This window comes from Lampris incognitus, chromosome 2, assembly GCF_029633865.1.
Source record: "Lampris incognitus isolate fLamInc1 chromosome 2, fLamInc1.hap2, whole genome shotgun sequence".
In the NCBI taxonomy this organism is placed as follows: domain Eukaryota; kingdom Metazoa; phylum Chordata; class Actinopteri; order Lampriformes; family Lampridae; genus Lampris; species Lampris incognitus.
This window is the reverse complement of record NC_079212.1, coordinates 34,298,309-34,311,810: the sequence shown is the minus strand read 5'-3', so window position 1 is coordinate 34,311,810 and position 13,502 is coordinate 34,298,309. Positions and strand designations below refer to the sequence as shown.

The window sequence follows — 13,502 nt, the reverse complement described above, 5'->3', positions numbered from 1 at the left end:
TTGAATTTGATAAATGATCCATCCATCCATTATCCAAACTGCTTATCCTGTTTAGGGTCGCAGGGATGCTGGAGCCTATCCCAGCAGTCATGGGCGACAGGTGGGGAGACACCCTGGACAGGCCCCCAGTCCATCACAGAGCCCACACACTCACACACACACACACACACACACACACACACACACACACACACACACACACACACACACACACACACACACACACACACACACACACATTCACGCCTAAGGACAATTTAGTACAGCCGATTCACCTGACCTACAGGTGAATCGGCTGTGGGAGGAAACCGGAGCACCCGGAGAAAACCCACACAGACACGGGGAGAACATGCAAACTCCACACAGAGGACGACCCGGGACAACCCCCAAGGTTGGACTACCCTGGGACTCAAACCCAGGACCTTCTTGCTGTGAGGCGACCGCACTAACCACTGCGCCACTGTGCCACTGGATAAATGATATTAGTTCAAAATGACATAAAACTTTTCTGAGCCTGTAAATCTGGGTGACGGGATACATGCTGTGTACTCAAACCTAAACAGTAATTGCATCTGTCGTCGCGTGTACAGCATCCTCTCTCCCTCTCTCCCATGATGCTTTTGAGTCACCAGATATTCTTTATAGTTATCCTCCTTTAGCAGACAGCATGTTTGAACTTCTTCCTGGTTCCTCCACAGATGGTGAGTGGTAGAATTAGGAGAATTGAATGTGGCATACAGGAACACAGCCAGCTGCTGAGTTTCACACTCCCACTGACGCACAGCCAAATTCATGCACGCACAACAACACATCTGCAATATGCATGGTGGATGTGCAGATGCAAAGACAAGGACGTGAGAGGATGCAGCCACAAATATCGTGCAGATGCAAACATATGTGAGCACACACACACATTGTCAAACACAGAGGCAGATCACACACATATGAAGCCCAACTGCTTTGTTAGCACTCAGAAAAGGCTTTAAAGGTTTTTTTAGTTATACTTTTGCCAGTTCTAGCTTTCATTTGAAAGTATTGTTGAGAGAGGGGCGGCACGGTTGCGCAGTGCTTAGCACAGTTGTCTCACAGCAAGAAGGTCCTGGGTTTGAGCCCCGGGGTAGTCCAACCTTGGAGGGTCATCCCGGGTCGTCCTCTGTGTGGTAGTTTACAGAATGTTATCTACCGGACATTTTGTAGACATGTAGGCTCTCTCTCGCTCTCTCTCTCTCTCTCTCTCTCTCTCTCTCTCTCTCTCTCTCTCTCTCTCTCTCTCTCTCTCTCTCTCTGTCTCTCTCTCTCTCTCCCTCTCTGTAACAAACACACACAGACTGTACAGTCTGTCATAGTGAGTGGTTTCCAGAGATCCTCTCTGCGAGCATCAAGTGCTGTTCCTGTTCTATTTGCAAGGTCAAGTGCACACTCAGTACAGAAACACTCCTCTCTGACACCGCCGAATTTTTGCGAATACTATTCACTGCCCCATGTTCTCCAGTTTGACTGCTCTTCTAGCCTCTTGACTGACGTGTGTGTGTGTATGTGTGTGTGTGTGTGTGTGTGTGTGTTTGTGAGGTTTATGGATTGTGGATGCGTTTTCACACTCCTGTGGAAGATTGATTAGTTTGTTGCTGATGTCGTATTCAGTGAGTTTTCTTGGACATTTTCCCTTTTAATCTATAGTCCAAAAGGGAACTTGGATGTGTATTTGCAGCTTAAGAGTAAAATTCGATTGGCTTTCACTCTCCCCCTCCCAAATCCTTCTCTGTCTGGTGCACACAGTACAGCAGTGCTTGACTGAACTAAAATCAAGTGGAATTGAGAAAACGTGGCCGCTATACGTCAGCACATACTGGTTTCATTTTGGATCAGTGAACAAGATGGTGGCACCAGGACATGTTCTGGTCTGATTTTGTAAAGGCATTGAATTGGGAGGAATCACACTGCACCTCTAAGCTGTAGGCTAGCTAATATCTGTTTTTTACATTGTTACCCTACTGTCTTCATTTGACTGAATATCTTGATGTTTGTGTGTCTGTGTGTATCTGCCAATGTGTGCATGTGTCTGTGCCGATATTCTTGTGTATGTGCGTTTATGCGTGTATGTATGTGTGTGTTCGCGTGTATATGTGGGTCTGCCTTTGCATGTGTGTGTGTGTGTGTGTGTGTGTGTGTGTGTGTGTGTGTGTGTGTGTGTGTGTGTGTGTGTGTGTGTGTGTTCATGCTTTAGTGATGAACCTGGACCGAGTGGAGAACCACACCCATGTGAGGAGGCGCTTCCCGAGATACCATACCACCCTTTTCAGGGGCCAGGCTCCCTGGGACCCCCACACACACGTGGTGCTACCCCCTGCTGCCCTGGTGCCACAGCGACACCAGCAACACAACTGGAAGGAGAAGGAAAAGACAGAGAAAGAAGGTAAGCAAATGCAGAGACTTGCACAGACATGCAAAAAAATGTTGACAATCAGAAACTGCAGAACAGTTTCTCCAAATATCTGTGTCTCTGTCTTATTATTCTCTGCACCATTGCACTTTATCACCACTTATTTGGCCTGTATATAGTCCATCCTTGTGTATATATCTGAAGATTGTTGTGTTGTAGTGTTGTTATTCTATGTTAAGTACACTGAGAGAGCCTCGAAACTGGAGTCAAATTCCATGTTTGTGCTAACCTACATGGCCAATAAACCTGATTCTGGTTCTGATTGCCTCTCAGTGTCTCAGTCTTTCTTACAGCATGTCTGTAGTTTTCTTTCTTTCACGTTGTTTTCCTCTCTCTTATCCTTTACTTTCCTCTGTCTACATACTGTACTTCACATGCTCAGTGTTATTCACCCAGTTGTGTGTCACTTACAAATGCCTCTCTCCCTCTCAAGCTTCATCACCTCAGAACACTGCCTCCGCCCCTGCCAGTATTTCAGCCAATCAGACGCGGGAATATGTCGCAGCCAGGCGCACTGTTTTGATGCCGGAGCCACCCATCACCATTGTCATCATGTTGATCTATCGCAGTCTCGGGGCTGCCCTCCCCCCCAAATATCATACAGACAGACGAGGAGTCCGGTAGGAATCAATCACACAAAATAATAATAATGATGATTATAGCAATAAAGATCTATCTATCCCTCCATATAGCTGTCCATCTGTCTATCTGTTTGTATGTCTGTCTGTCTGTCTGTCTGTCTGTCTGTCTGTCTACACACCCCAAAACTCACCCTCCTAAATAACTAGCTATAGTATGTATTGAACTGACTGACTGACTGACTCTATTTAGCATAACAAAACAAATCATTTGGCTGCATTACCAGAGGAAAAAAAGGCTGTAAAATGGCCCCAAAACATCCACCTTTGTCTGTATCTCTGAAGACAAACTCAAAAGTGCTAAGTATGTGCTTAGAGCAATTTTCAATCAAGTGTGTGTGTGTGTGTGTGTGTGTGTGTGTGTGTGTGTGTGTGTGTGTGTGTGTGTGTGTGTGTTGTACTATATTTAATTCTGCCCCATATCTTGCTTTGTTTCTGCTATCTTATCCTCCCATATCCAACCTTCCATGCTAGCTCTTACCCACCATCCCTCTCAGCCTCCCCTTAGGGCTTGATGCAAATATAGCTCCCTATTGGTTGGTGTTCCTTTCTTTAGCCAGGCATTTATGTGTTGTATCCAGCTCTGTATTCTTTATCTGCAACCCCATCTCTCTGTCTCTTTTTAGGCTAGATGTGACAGTCTCATCTAGTATATCTTATATTGTCTGTCTCATTTGTGTCTCATCAAGGATGTCTTACTCTATATTCTTTATGCCCTGTCTCCAGGCTTCCCAGACACCCAGTAATGAACTCTCCAGTGGTCAGTGTGTCCGTCTATAACAACCAGTCGTTTGTGGCCGGTCACTTGGAACAGCCTCTCCTATTGGAGTTCAAGCTGCTGGAAACAGCCAATCGCAGCAAACCGCTGTGTGTGCAGTGGAATCACAGTAGTCCGTGAGTATCTGTTTGTCTGTCAGTCTGTTAGTCTGTCTATCCGTTATAGACAGACTGATGAGCAGAGATATAAGAACACACACACACACACACACACACACACACACACACACACACACACACACACACACAGGGAGACAAATGCTAATTTAACACATGTTATTTTGAAGGGACTGACCCTATCCTTACATCTTATGCATGTGTCATAGGTGACACTACTCACCGCCATGTTGTAAAGTGCATTTGCGTTGACTCCTATCTGTCTGTATTTCTCACTTTCTGCCTCTGGCTCCCCTTTCTCCCTCTATTTGTGTTACGACCCCCCCCCCCCATATTTTTTTCCCTGCCCACAAATCTCTGTCTGTCTGCCTGTCTGTCTCTTTGTCTTTCTGTCTGACTCTGTCTTTCTCATTTTCTCTGGCTCCCTTTTCTGCTTCTCCCTTACATTACATTTTCCCTCTCTGTCTTTTTTCCCTCTGTCTGCATTCATCTGCCACAAAAAAATCTCCCTCCCTCCTTCTCTCTTTCTCCAGTTACGAGATAGGAGGTTGCTGGACAGTGAGGGACTGTATGGTGGTGTATAGGAATACCTCTCATGTTCGCTGTCAGTGCCAGAGGCTGGGTACCTTTGCAGTGCTGATGGACAGCTCCCAGAGAGAGGTCAGTTGTCCCCGTCGGACAAACACAGCGTCTCTGTCAGTTCACAATATCGTTTTGATTTTCATAAAAATTCATCAGTTATTTCTTATATTTACTTTTGCTTTTAAGTTTATGTGTGTTTTACCCTCTCACTTGTATCACAAACGATTGCTTTATGGAATCAATACTTAGGCACCCATGAACCATTTTGTTTTGAGGTTCTTTCATTTTTAACCACTTTTATCCACATCAAACGCCATGGCAACAGATTTGAGTCATCTGTTAATGTTTGGCCTTTGGCTGGTATGAAAATTTAATGTCCACCATTTAAATGAGAGCGGGCATACTTGTTTTTCTGATAGCTGCGGTCTAAATAGCACCCTTCGCAATGTCACTCCTGTGTTCGCATGGCTGCTTAAATATGAATCACATTTTCAAGGTTTAATGCAAATCCCTGTTCCTTACATGACATCACAGTGACTGATGATGACGCTGAACGCTGTCAGAGTGAGGACCTTTTAGAGAAATAGACACGCCTCCTGTCGCTTCCTGTCCAGTCAGCTGAATTGCATTATGTCTGTCCATCAGTTATGAATGGCCTATGCGTCAGACTGTATGTGTACCGCTTATTTCAGACAAATCTCCCAGATCTGTGTGTATTTCTGTTAATATGTTCCTTACCAGTGACACATGGTTGCAAGATTTTATGCCGTATAGCCACGACCCACCCTTTTGTTTTGTTTTGCATTTGAAAGCTGAGTGGATATCTTTCTCTCTTGTCCCTTTATTTCAACTGCCTTTTGCACACACTGGCTAGACGACAGCCACTGCAACCTATGCTGTCTATATTTTTTATTTTATTTATCAAGACTACTAATATGTTCTACCCTTTTATCATCTTTTGTGATGTTATTTTATATGAGTTACCCATCAAGTCAAATTTCTTGTATGTGCAATGAAACTTGGCAAATATGAACAGATATTAATTTGTATTCAGGAGTCTTATGGCTTGTGTGAATTTGTCAACTTGTTTACTTGCAGTGCAAGTAATGAGACATTATCTGTGATAAATACTAAATGTGGACTAAACAGGAAATCAGTTTTCACTTGGGAAACGTAGCCAGCTGTAGGAGACAGGGCAGCAATACACAAACCTCAGCATGTTTTAACTAAGCTCTCTGTCTGTCTCCCTCTGTCTGTCTGTCGCTTTCTGTCTGTCTCCCTCTGTCTGTCTGTCTCTTTCCATCTGTCTGTCTGTCTGTCTGTCTGTCTGTCTGTCTGTCTGTCTGTCTGTCTGTCTGTCTGTCTGTCTGTCTGTCTGTCTGTCTGTCTGTCACTCTCTCTTGCTTTATTTCTTTGCCCCCTTTCCTTCTCATCTCTGTCTCCCTTTCTTCATCTCTCTCTCTCTCCTCCATCCTCCAAATGTCACCTACCTGTCACTTGTCTTTCCCCATCTATGTCTAACACACTTCCTTCACACCCATGAGCAGCAGTTGGAGGGGGACCTGGAGACTCTGGCCCTGGTCACCTACGCCTCCCTGTGCATCTCCATGCTTGCGCTCCTCCTCACCGTCCTGGTGTTGTCCTGCCTGAGAGGACTCAAGTCCAACACCCGGAGTATCCACTCCAACACAGGGGCAGCTATGTTTTTGTCTGAGCTCGTGTTTTTGCTGGGCGTCAATCAGACTGACCAACAGGTAGGGTCTGGGTGGGAGTGGTGTGTGTGTGTGTGTGTGTGTGTGTGTGTGTGTGGGAGGTTTCTTGCCTTCATTCCATTTTGTCCCTTTCTCTCTCTCTCTCTCTCTCTCTCTATCTCTCTCTCTCTCTCTCTCTCTCTCTCTCTCTCTCTCTCTCTCTCTCTCTCTCTCTCTCTCTCTCTCTCTCTCTCTCTCTCTCTCTCTCTCTCTCTCTCTCCTCTCTCCTCCCTCCCTCCCTTTCACACATCCTCTCTCCATCTTCCTCTGTTTCTCTTTCCCTGCATCCTGTCCTCCCACACGTCCCACTACCCATCACATGAATGTGTGTGTGTGTGTGTACCTGTGTGTGTGTACCTGTGTGTGTTTATAGAGCAGTGAGCTTGAAAAATAAGAAATCTTTTAACGAGTAGCACTTTAAACATGTGCTCACTCAGTGTGAAATCCAGTTAATGAGTTGTATCCGTCTCACTGTAGACTGTATTTGTCTTACAGTATGACTTTATTTATAGCTACAGAAGTCCTGTCTCTATACGTCATGCTTGGTAGAGGGTTTTAGTGCTTGCCGTGTGTGTGTGTGTGTGTGTGTTTGTTTATGTATTTGCACACGAGAGCATGTGCATGGCTGCAAACATACAGTACTAGGGTTTATGTTTGTCGAGCGTGGGTGAGTGTGTTAAGCAAAGTGGGTGTGGCGGTGTAAAATTTGCCGTCTTCGCCATGTTCCTGGTATGATTGTGCGATTACTCTGCTGTATATCTGACTCCCTCAACATGACTGTGTACAGCTGTACTGCTTAACAATGAGGACTATGACTCGCAAATCTTATTTTCACTTTAAGATGTAGGGCAGGCATCCTCTTGCAGATCGTAGGATGGCTGAGAGGGAAATACATTTACTTTTACAGTATATTTCAGGCATTCATATACTCCCCCATAGATTTCCTTTTAACCTGATTCAATGTGTAGTGTTTAATATTAAGCTGATGCTCTTATTCTGAACGTTGTACAATCAGTGTGAGCCAGATCAAACTGGCTTCATCTGTGGCCTCTAGTTCACTTGTTGACCTCAACACTGACTCTGTCACTGGAATGCACTACTCCCCCCCCCCCCCCCCTTTTCTTCCCAATTGTACTCGGCCAATTACCCCACTCTTCTGAGCCATCCTTGTCTCTGCTCCACCCTCTCTGCCGAGCTGGAGAGGGCTGCCGACTACCACATGGCTCCTCCGATACATGTGGAGTCACCAGCCGCTTCTTTTCACCTGAGAGTCAGGAGTTTCCCCAGGGGGACGTAGCGTGTGGGAGGATCACGCTATTCCCCCTCCCCCCTGAACAGGCGCGCCGACCGACCAGAGGAGGCGCTAGTGCAGTGACCAGGACACATACCCACATACGGCTTCCCACCCGCAGACATGGCCAATTGTGTCTGTAGGGACACCTGACTAAGCCAGAGGTAACACAGGGATTCGAACCGGCGATCCCCATGTTGGTAGGCAATGGAATAGACCGCTATGCTACCTGGACGCAGGAATGCACTACTTTAAACAAAATGTGGTTCATCCACAATTGACAGTAAAATGCAATCTTGTTGGTCTGATCTGTGTTCGGGTTTCCTCTTCCCATGCAATATCAAAATAAGTGACCTTGAAAATGACGCTGGGTATGTAGGAGATTATAATCCATGCAGAGTGGGTACTTAATTTCGTATCCAACCCCTTCCTCTTTTGTCTCCAGCGTACCCACCGCTGTACCCCTGGGTCTGTACCCAAGCAAGTAGCAGCTGTGCTCTGATGGTTTGCAGTTTGATCCTGTAACTGTCGTATCGCCCGTATGTTTGGACTGTGCAAGCCATCACTTGGGATCATTGTTTGTGATTCGTCACATGCCCTACACTTCTTACTCCAGAGGAAAACAGCAGATTGAGTGTGTGACTCAGGGTGAACATAGGCATGGTTTGCCGTATGCATTTTCAGATGCCTGTCCTGGGTCTAATCAATTCCCAGACACAATGTGTCCATCTTGAGAGGTATCCTGTCTGATCCTATCACAATGTGAATACCAAGTGACTTTTCAGTGTCCACACTTGTCACATAATGCAGCCAGGCATGATCCAATGCCCGAGGTCACATTCAAATGGCATGTGTAACGGAGGTACGTCATGTTTAAACAGAGAGCTAGCTAGTACCACAACGCTTTACAAAACAGGAAGGATGAAAAGAGCTGGGGTAAGAGTGGGAATAAAAGCATTTAAAACTGAAAAAGTATTTCATTAGAAAAAAAAAGTCAGTCAAAAGCCAGCGATATATAAATAGATATTGATTTTGTTTACAGGTTGTAGTCACAGAATGGGTTGAAATTGGCAAGCCTAAATGCAGACATGTGGGTATGCAGCGGGGGAGACACAGCATATAATACTCTGGCAGGATTAGACTCTGTAGTGGCAAATGTAGTTTCAGAGGACTTAAGAATTAAACCCCTTTCCAAGCAATAACTTGCCAGTCTCTTAGTATTTGTTTGCATCAGGATCACATTTGTTGCTACTCAGGATGTAATGTGGCAACCTTTCTTCCCAACTGCAGAGTGAGAATTCACACAGATGACCAACAACTTAACATATTAATCAATGTGGTGACTCAATACACTGACCTGCCAGTGCTTAAAGTAAAGGACACCACGAATCAGGGTAAATTGCTCTCATTTGCATCAGTAGAATATAACAAATATTTTGCAAAATTAAATATTTTCATACACATACTATATATTTGACGTGTCGGTCCTTTGGTGCCATCACTTTTGAATTCCATGACTTTCCTACATGATTGTCTACTGCATCGTGGTGCATATTTGTCAGACTCATGAACCCAGTGAACAACAACCTTGAGGGTATGATGACTGTAATTCACTGCTGTCATACCACTCCTTCATTTTCAGATTCACATTTTTGTGTTTTTCCTTGAGCTAAAGCAATATGGCATAAAAACTGTTTTTTAGCCATGTCTGAAATTAAGGAGGCTTTCATATTTGTGACTCGGGGCCCAGATCCGAGTACACTTGACCCCAAAATCCAGTTAATTTGATTAGTGTGAACACTGTACTGTAAAGGTGGTCTCGAGTACAGATCATGTGTACTTGGGTACGGTTCAAATCAGGTGTGAAATCTACTTAAATCATGAACACCTGTTGTCGGATCACTGGTACCTGCTGGTTCATAAAAAAAAACCCTGAGTTGAACACTGGCAAGGATTACTGCTCTGTGAATTCAACAATATCTAACAATGAATAAAAAGTTATTATCCATACTGAGAGGAGATACATTTTTCTGCCATGCTACATCCTTACCTAGCACATCCCTCTGGTGGTAAAACAAAAACAAACGAGGAAACCTGAGGGAGAAACGACAAAATGATCGATGTCTTTTGCTATTCTATCTGTCTTTCCTCTCCACCGCCCCCCCCCCCCCCCATAATACATCTTTCTCCCTGGTTGCATCCAAAATCACATACTACTTACTGCATACTACTTATGTGTACTGTCTTCCAGCGTACTATTAGTCTTCTTCTTCTTCTTTTGTCTTTTTCCCTGTTTCCCAGGGGTCGCTACAGCGGATTTGATAGTCTCCATCGGTACCCTGTGAGGGCACAGCACCGATGGTGGTCTTGTCAATTCGCATAATGATTTGGCAAAATTTTAAATCTATTAACGTATTATTATTATGTTTAATTATATGTCATTATTATTGTAAGTTATTAATTATTATTATATTTAATTATAGTATATTTATTATTATGTTATTAATTATTAGTTTACGTCTATTATTATTTAAGCTATTCCAGTGTACTATTAGTATGTGAGCAAAAAGTATGATGGCAGTTCAGATATACTGCTTCATCATACAGCTGCGCTACTTCCTCTCAGCTCTCTGTGGGTTAATGACAACATGCTGAGCACAAACTTCTCCTGGTGTGGTGACTCACCTTTTTTTTTTATGTAAAAATAAACGATTTTAAGCTCTTTCTGCTTTGCACGGTGAAAAGCGATACTTGAATTTAAACTATTCCACTGTTCTGGTTTCGGATAGACTATTTTTTTTACAAATGTAGGCGATAGCCGAAGAGTGAAGGAATGTGGGATTGGAGGGGCAAATGTGTCGGAACATAATCCACTCTATTTAAAATATGTCTAAAGAACAGAAAACAACATACAGTGAAAGTGCACGTGTAAAAGATGGTCATACAGAAAATATACTGAGAGATTAAGGGAATTGGAGCAGGATTATCAGAATACAAATGATCCAAAGGTGTATCTACAAATCAAGGTCTTCAAAACAAAGCTAAATGACATACTACTAGATGAAGTTGAAGAAAGGAAGAAGTTTCTGAAACAGAACTACTATGTAACAGGCTTGAGGGCCACTAAACTGTTAGTAAAACATATACGTAAACAACAACTAATCAATAATATACATTAAATCAGGGACCTTCACACAAGTGAATTAACATATATACCAGAGGATATAGAGAAAATCGTTCAGAGATACTGCGAGGAATTATAGACACAACTCACATCTGCAGATGAAGAGGAAATGAGAGCCTTTCATATGTTGGTTTTATGTGTTGATAAATGTTGAAATCATCAATAAAAACTAAAGTGAAAAAAATTGCATGCTAATATGTGATTTCGGACGCAGCCCCTACTTATTCTATCCACAGTGTGAACTGAGCATGCTCTTGGTTAGCTTAGGCAGTTAATTACATGTACCTGTTGTTCCAGGTCTCAAACCTCCCTGACTGGAACAGGTGAATGTAATTAACTACCTGGCAGAAGAGAAAACCAGGGCATCCAGTTAGTATAGCAGTCTATTCCGTTGCCTACCAACACGGATCGCCGGTTTGAATCCCCGTGTTGCCTCCGGCTTAATCAGGTGTCCCTACAGACACAATTGGCTGTGTCTGCAGGTGGGAAGTCGGATGTGGGTATGTGTCTTGGTCGCTGCACTAGCACCTCCTCTGGTCAGTCAGGGCACCTGTTGGGGGGGGGGGATAGCGCTACATCCCTCTGGTGAAACACCTCACTGTCAGGTGCAAAGAAGTGGCGGGTGACTCTACATGTATTGGAGGAGGCATGTGGTAGTCTGCAACCCTCCCCGGATCGGCAGAGGGGGTTGACCAGCGACCAGGACGGCTCGGAAGAGTGGGGTAATTGGCTGGGTACAGTTGGGGAGAAAAAGTGGGGGGGGATGCGAGATGCGAAAACCAGCAGTACTGGTTGTAAACAAGGAATGGATTGAAAACCATTTTATTACTACTAGGCGGGATATTGTGTTATTTTAATACACTTTTTAATGTAAATTTATGAGTAAATACTTTTTGCACTCCGATGACGTTTTGCACCCTGGTCAGCTAGTGTTACATCTCTGGAGCAGGAGAGGTTTAAGTGTCTCGGTCAGAATATTTGCTTTGGTAGGTATAGAAACATTGAGAGTCTGAATCCAGTGTCGTGCGCTTATGAATGTCAAGGGAATCAGGAAGAGGTGTATTTATTCAACCTCTCCCAAACCGATTTAACTGGCTGACTCAGGAAATTGAACCTGCAACCTTTTGTGTTACAAGGCCATTTAACTAACCTCTGCCCTGTCGGTCTTTCCTCTGTCCTTAACCCAGTTCCTCTGTACAGTTGTGGCCATTTTGCTCCATTACTTCTTCATGTCCATGTTTGCCTGGATGTTCGTCGAGGGGCTTCATATCTACCGTATGCAGACAGAACAACGTAACATTAACTTTGGCGCCATGAGGTTTTACTACGCCATCGGCTGGGGTGTGCCCGCTATTATCACCGGTAAGCCACGATATGTACACACACACACACACACACACACACACACACACACACACACACACACACACACACACACACACACACACAGAGGGGATGTGGTTCTGGAGATAAGGTTTCCTATTGACATTTGTATTAAACTGGTTTCCCTGATATTTTTACTCAGAAATAATGGACTCCACACACATATACACACAAGCCATTTCTATCTCAAACCAAACTGTAAGAAACCAATATATGGGTCCCTCTGTCCCCCCCCACCTCCCATCTCTCTCATCAGTTTAACACAAACATATAAACATATGCTCACACACATGCTATTTTTTCATGTTGTGATTTTCCCTGTGAATCTCTCTCTTTCACTCTCACTGTCTCTCTCTCTGTCTGTCCCTCACACGCATACACATACTCACTCTGACCTCTGTATCTTGTTGCTTTAGGCGATAAGATACACAAATCACAAGGACAAATAGGAAAACAACGGCATATAGGAACTCACAACGACAAACGGAATCACAATGGCGAAACACAAAAGCAGATAGGAAAACACAACAACAAATCACAAAACACAATGGCAAATAGGAAAACACAACAGCTCACAAAACACAACAGCATACAGGAAAACCACAACGGCACACACATAAGTACTTTTTCAGCCCGTGTAGAGCTTTCCTCAGGCCCACTGGGTCATCTGTCAGTCAGGCTTCCTGGCTGTCTCTCTTTCCATCTCTCATTTTTTCAATTCATGCTGTTCAATATTGCTATTGCTGACTAGTTTATTACAGTTATGAGTGAGTTGGAAAAAATAATCTCCTTTTTTATTTCTTTACCTACTGCATTACATGGCCATGAAAAACCCTCCCCTCTCCCTCTTCCTCCCCTGTAACTGCTGTTTCACCTTGCCGTAGGCCTAGCAGTGAGTCTTCTGTTTCTCTCTGTCTCTCTCTGTCTGTCTCTCTCTCTCTCTCTCTCTCTCTCTCAGGATTGGCGGTGGGTCTGGACCCAGAGGGTTACGGGAACCCAGACTTCTGTTGGATCTCCATCTATGACAAGCTTATCTGGAGCTTTGCTGGTCCCATTGCCATCGTTATACTGGTAACTGTCTGTTTGCCTGCCTTTTATAGGCCTAGCTGTCTTTCTGAACCCTTAGGCATAGCCAATACAGTATTTTTTTATTTATTTGTTAATTTCTTCTTTTATTGTGTTCCTTCCCACCCTCCTCCATTCTTCCTTCACTTAACCTTTTTTAAATTCTATCCAAGTGAAGTGATCAGAGGACCCGATGGTTGATTTAATGTGCCATTTAAACTTTGTACTAAGCAGGCCAACTTTATTTAGTCTAATCTTTGTGTTGAACCAGAGA

At 43.9% G+C, this 13,502-nt stretch overlaps 1 protein-coding gene across 1 annotated transcript in view; it reads left to right on the top strand.

The window, feature by feature from the left end:
* The window catches only part of celsr3 (cadherin, EGF LAG seven-pass G-type receptor 3), a 171,926-nt gene that overhangs the window by 146,119 nt on the left and 12,305 nt on the right, over positions 1–13,502 (top strand). Inside the window, 7 exon segments of the mRNA XM_056299484.1 lie at positions 2,225–2,375; positions 2,875–3,060; positions 3,805–3,972; positions 4,506–4,632; positions 6,102–6,308; positions 11,968–12,142; positions 13,122–13,234. Of these exon segments, the coding sequence (XP_056155459.1) occupies positions 2,225–2,375; positions 2,875–3,060; positions 3,805–3,972; positions 4,506–4,632; positions 6,102–6,308; positions 11,968–12,142; positions 13,122–13,234 (1,127 nt within the window).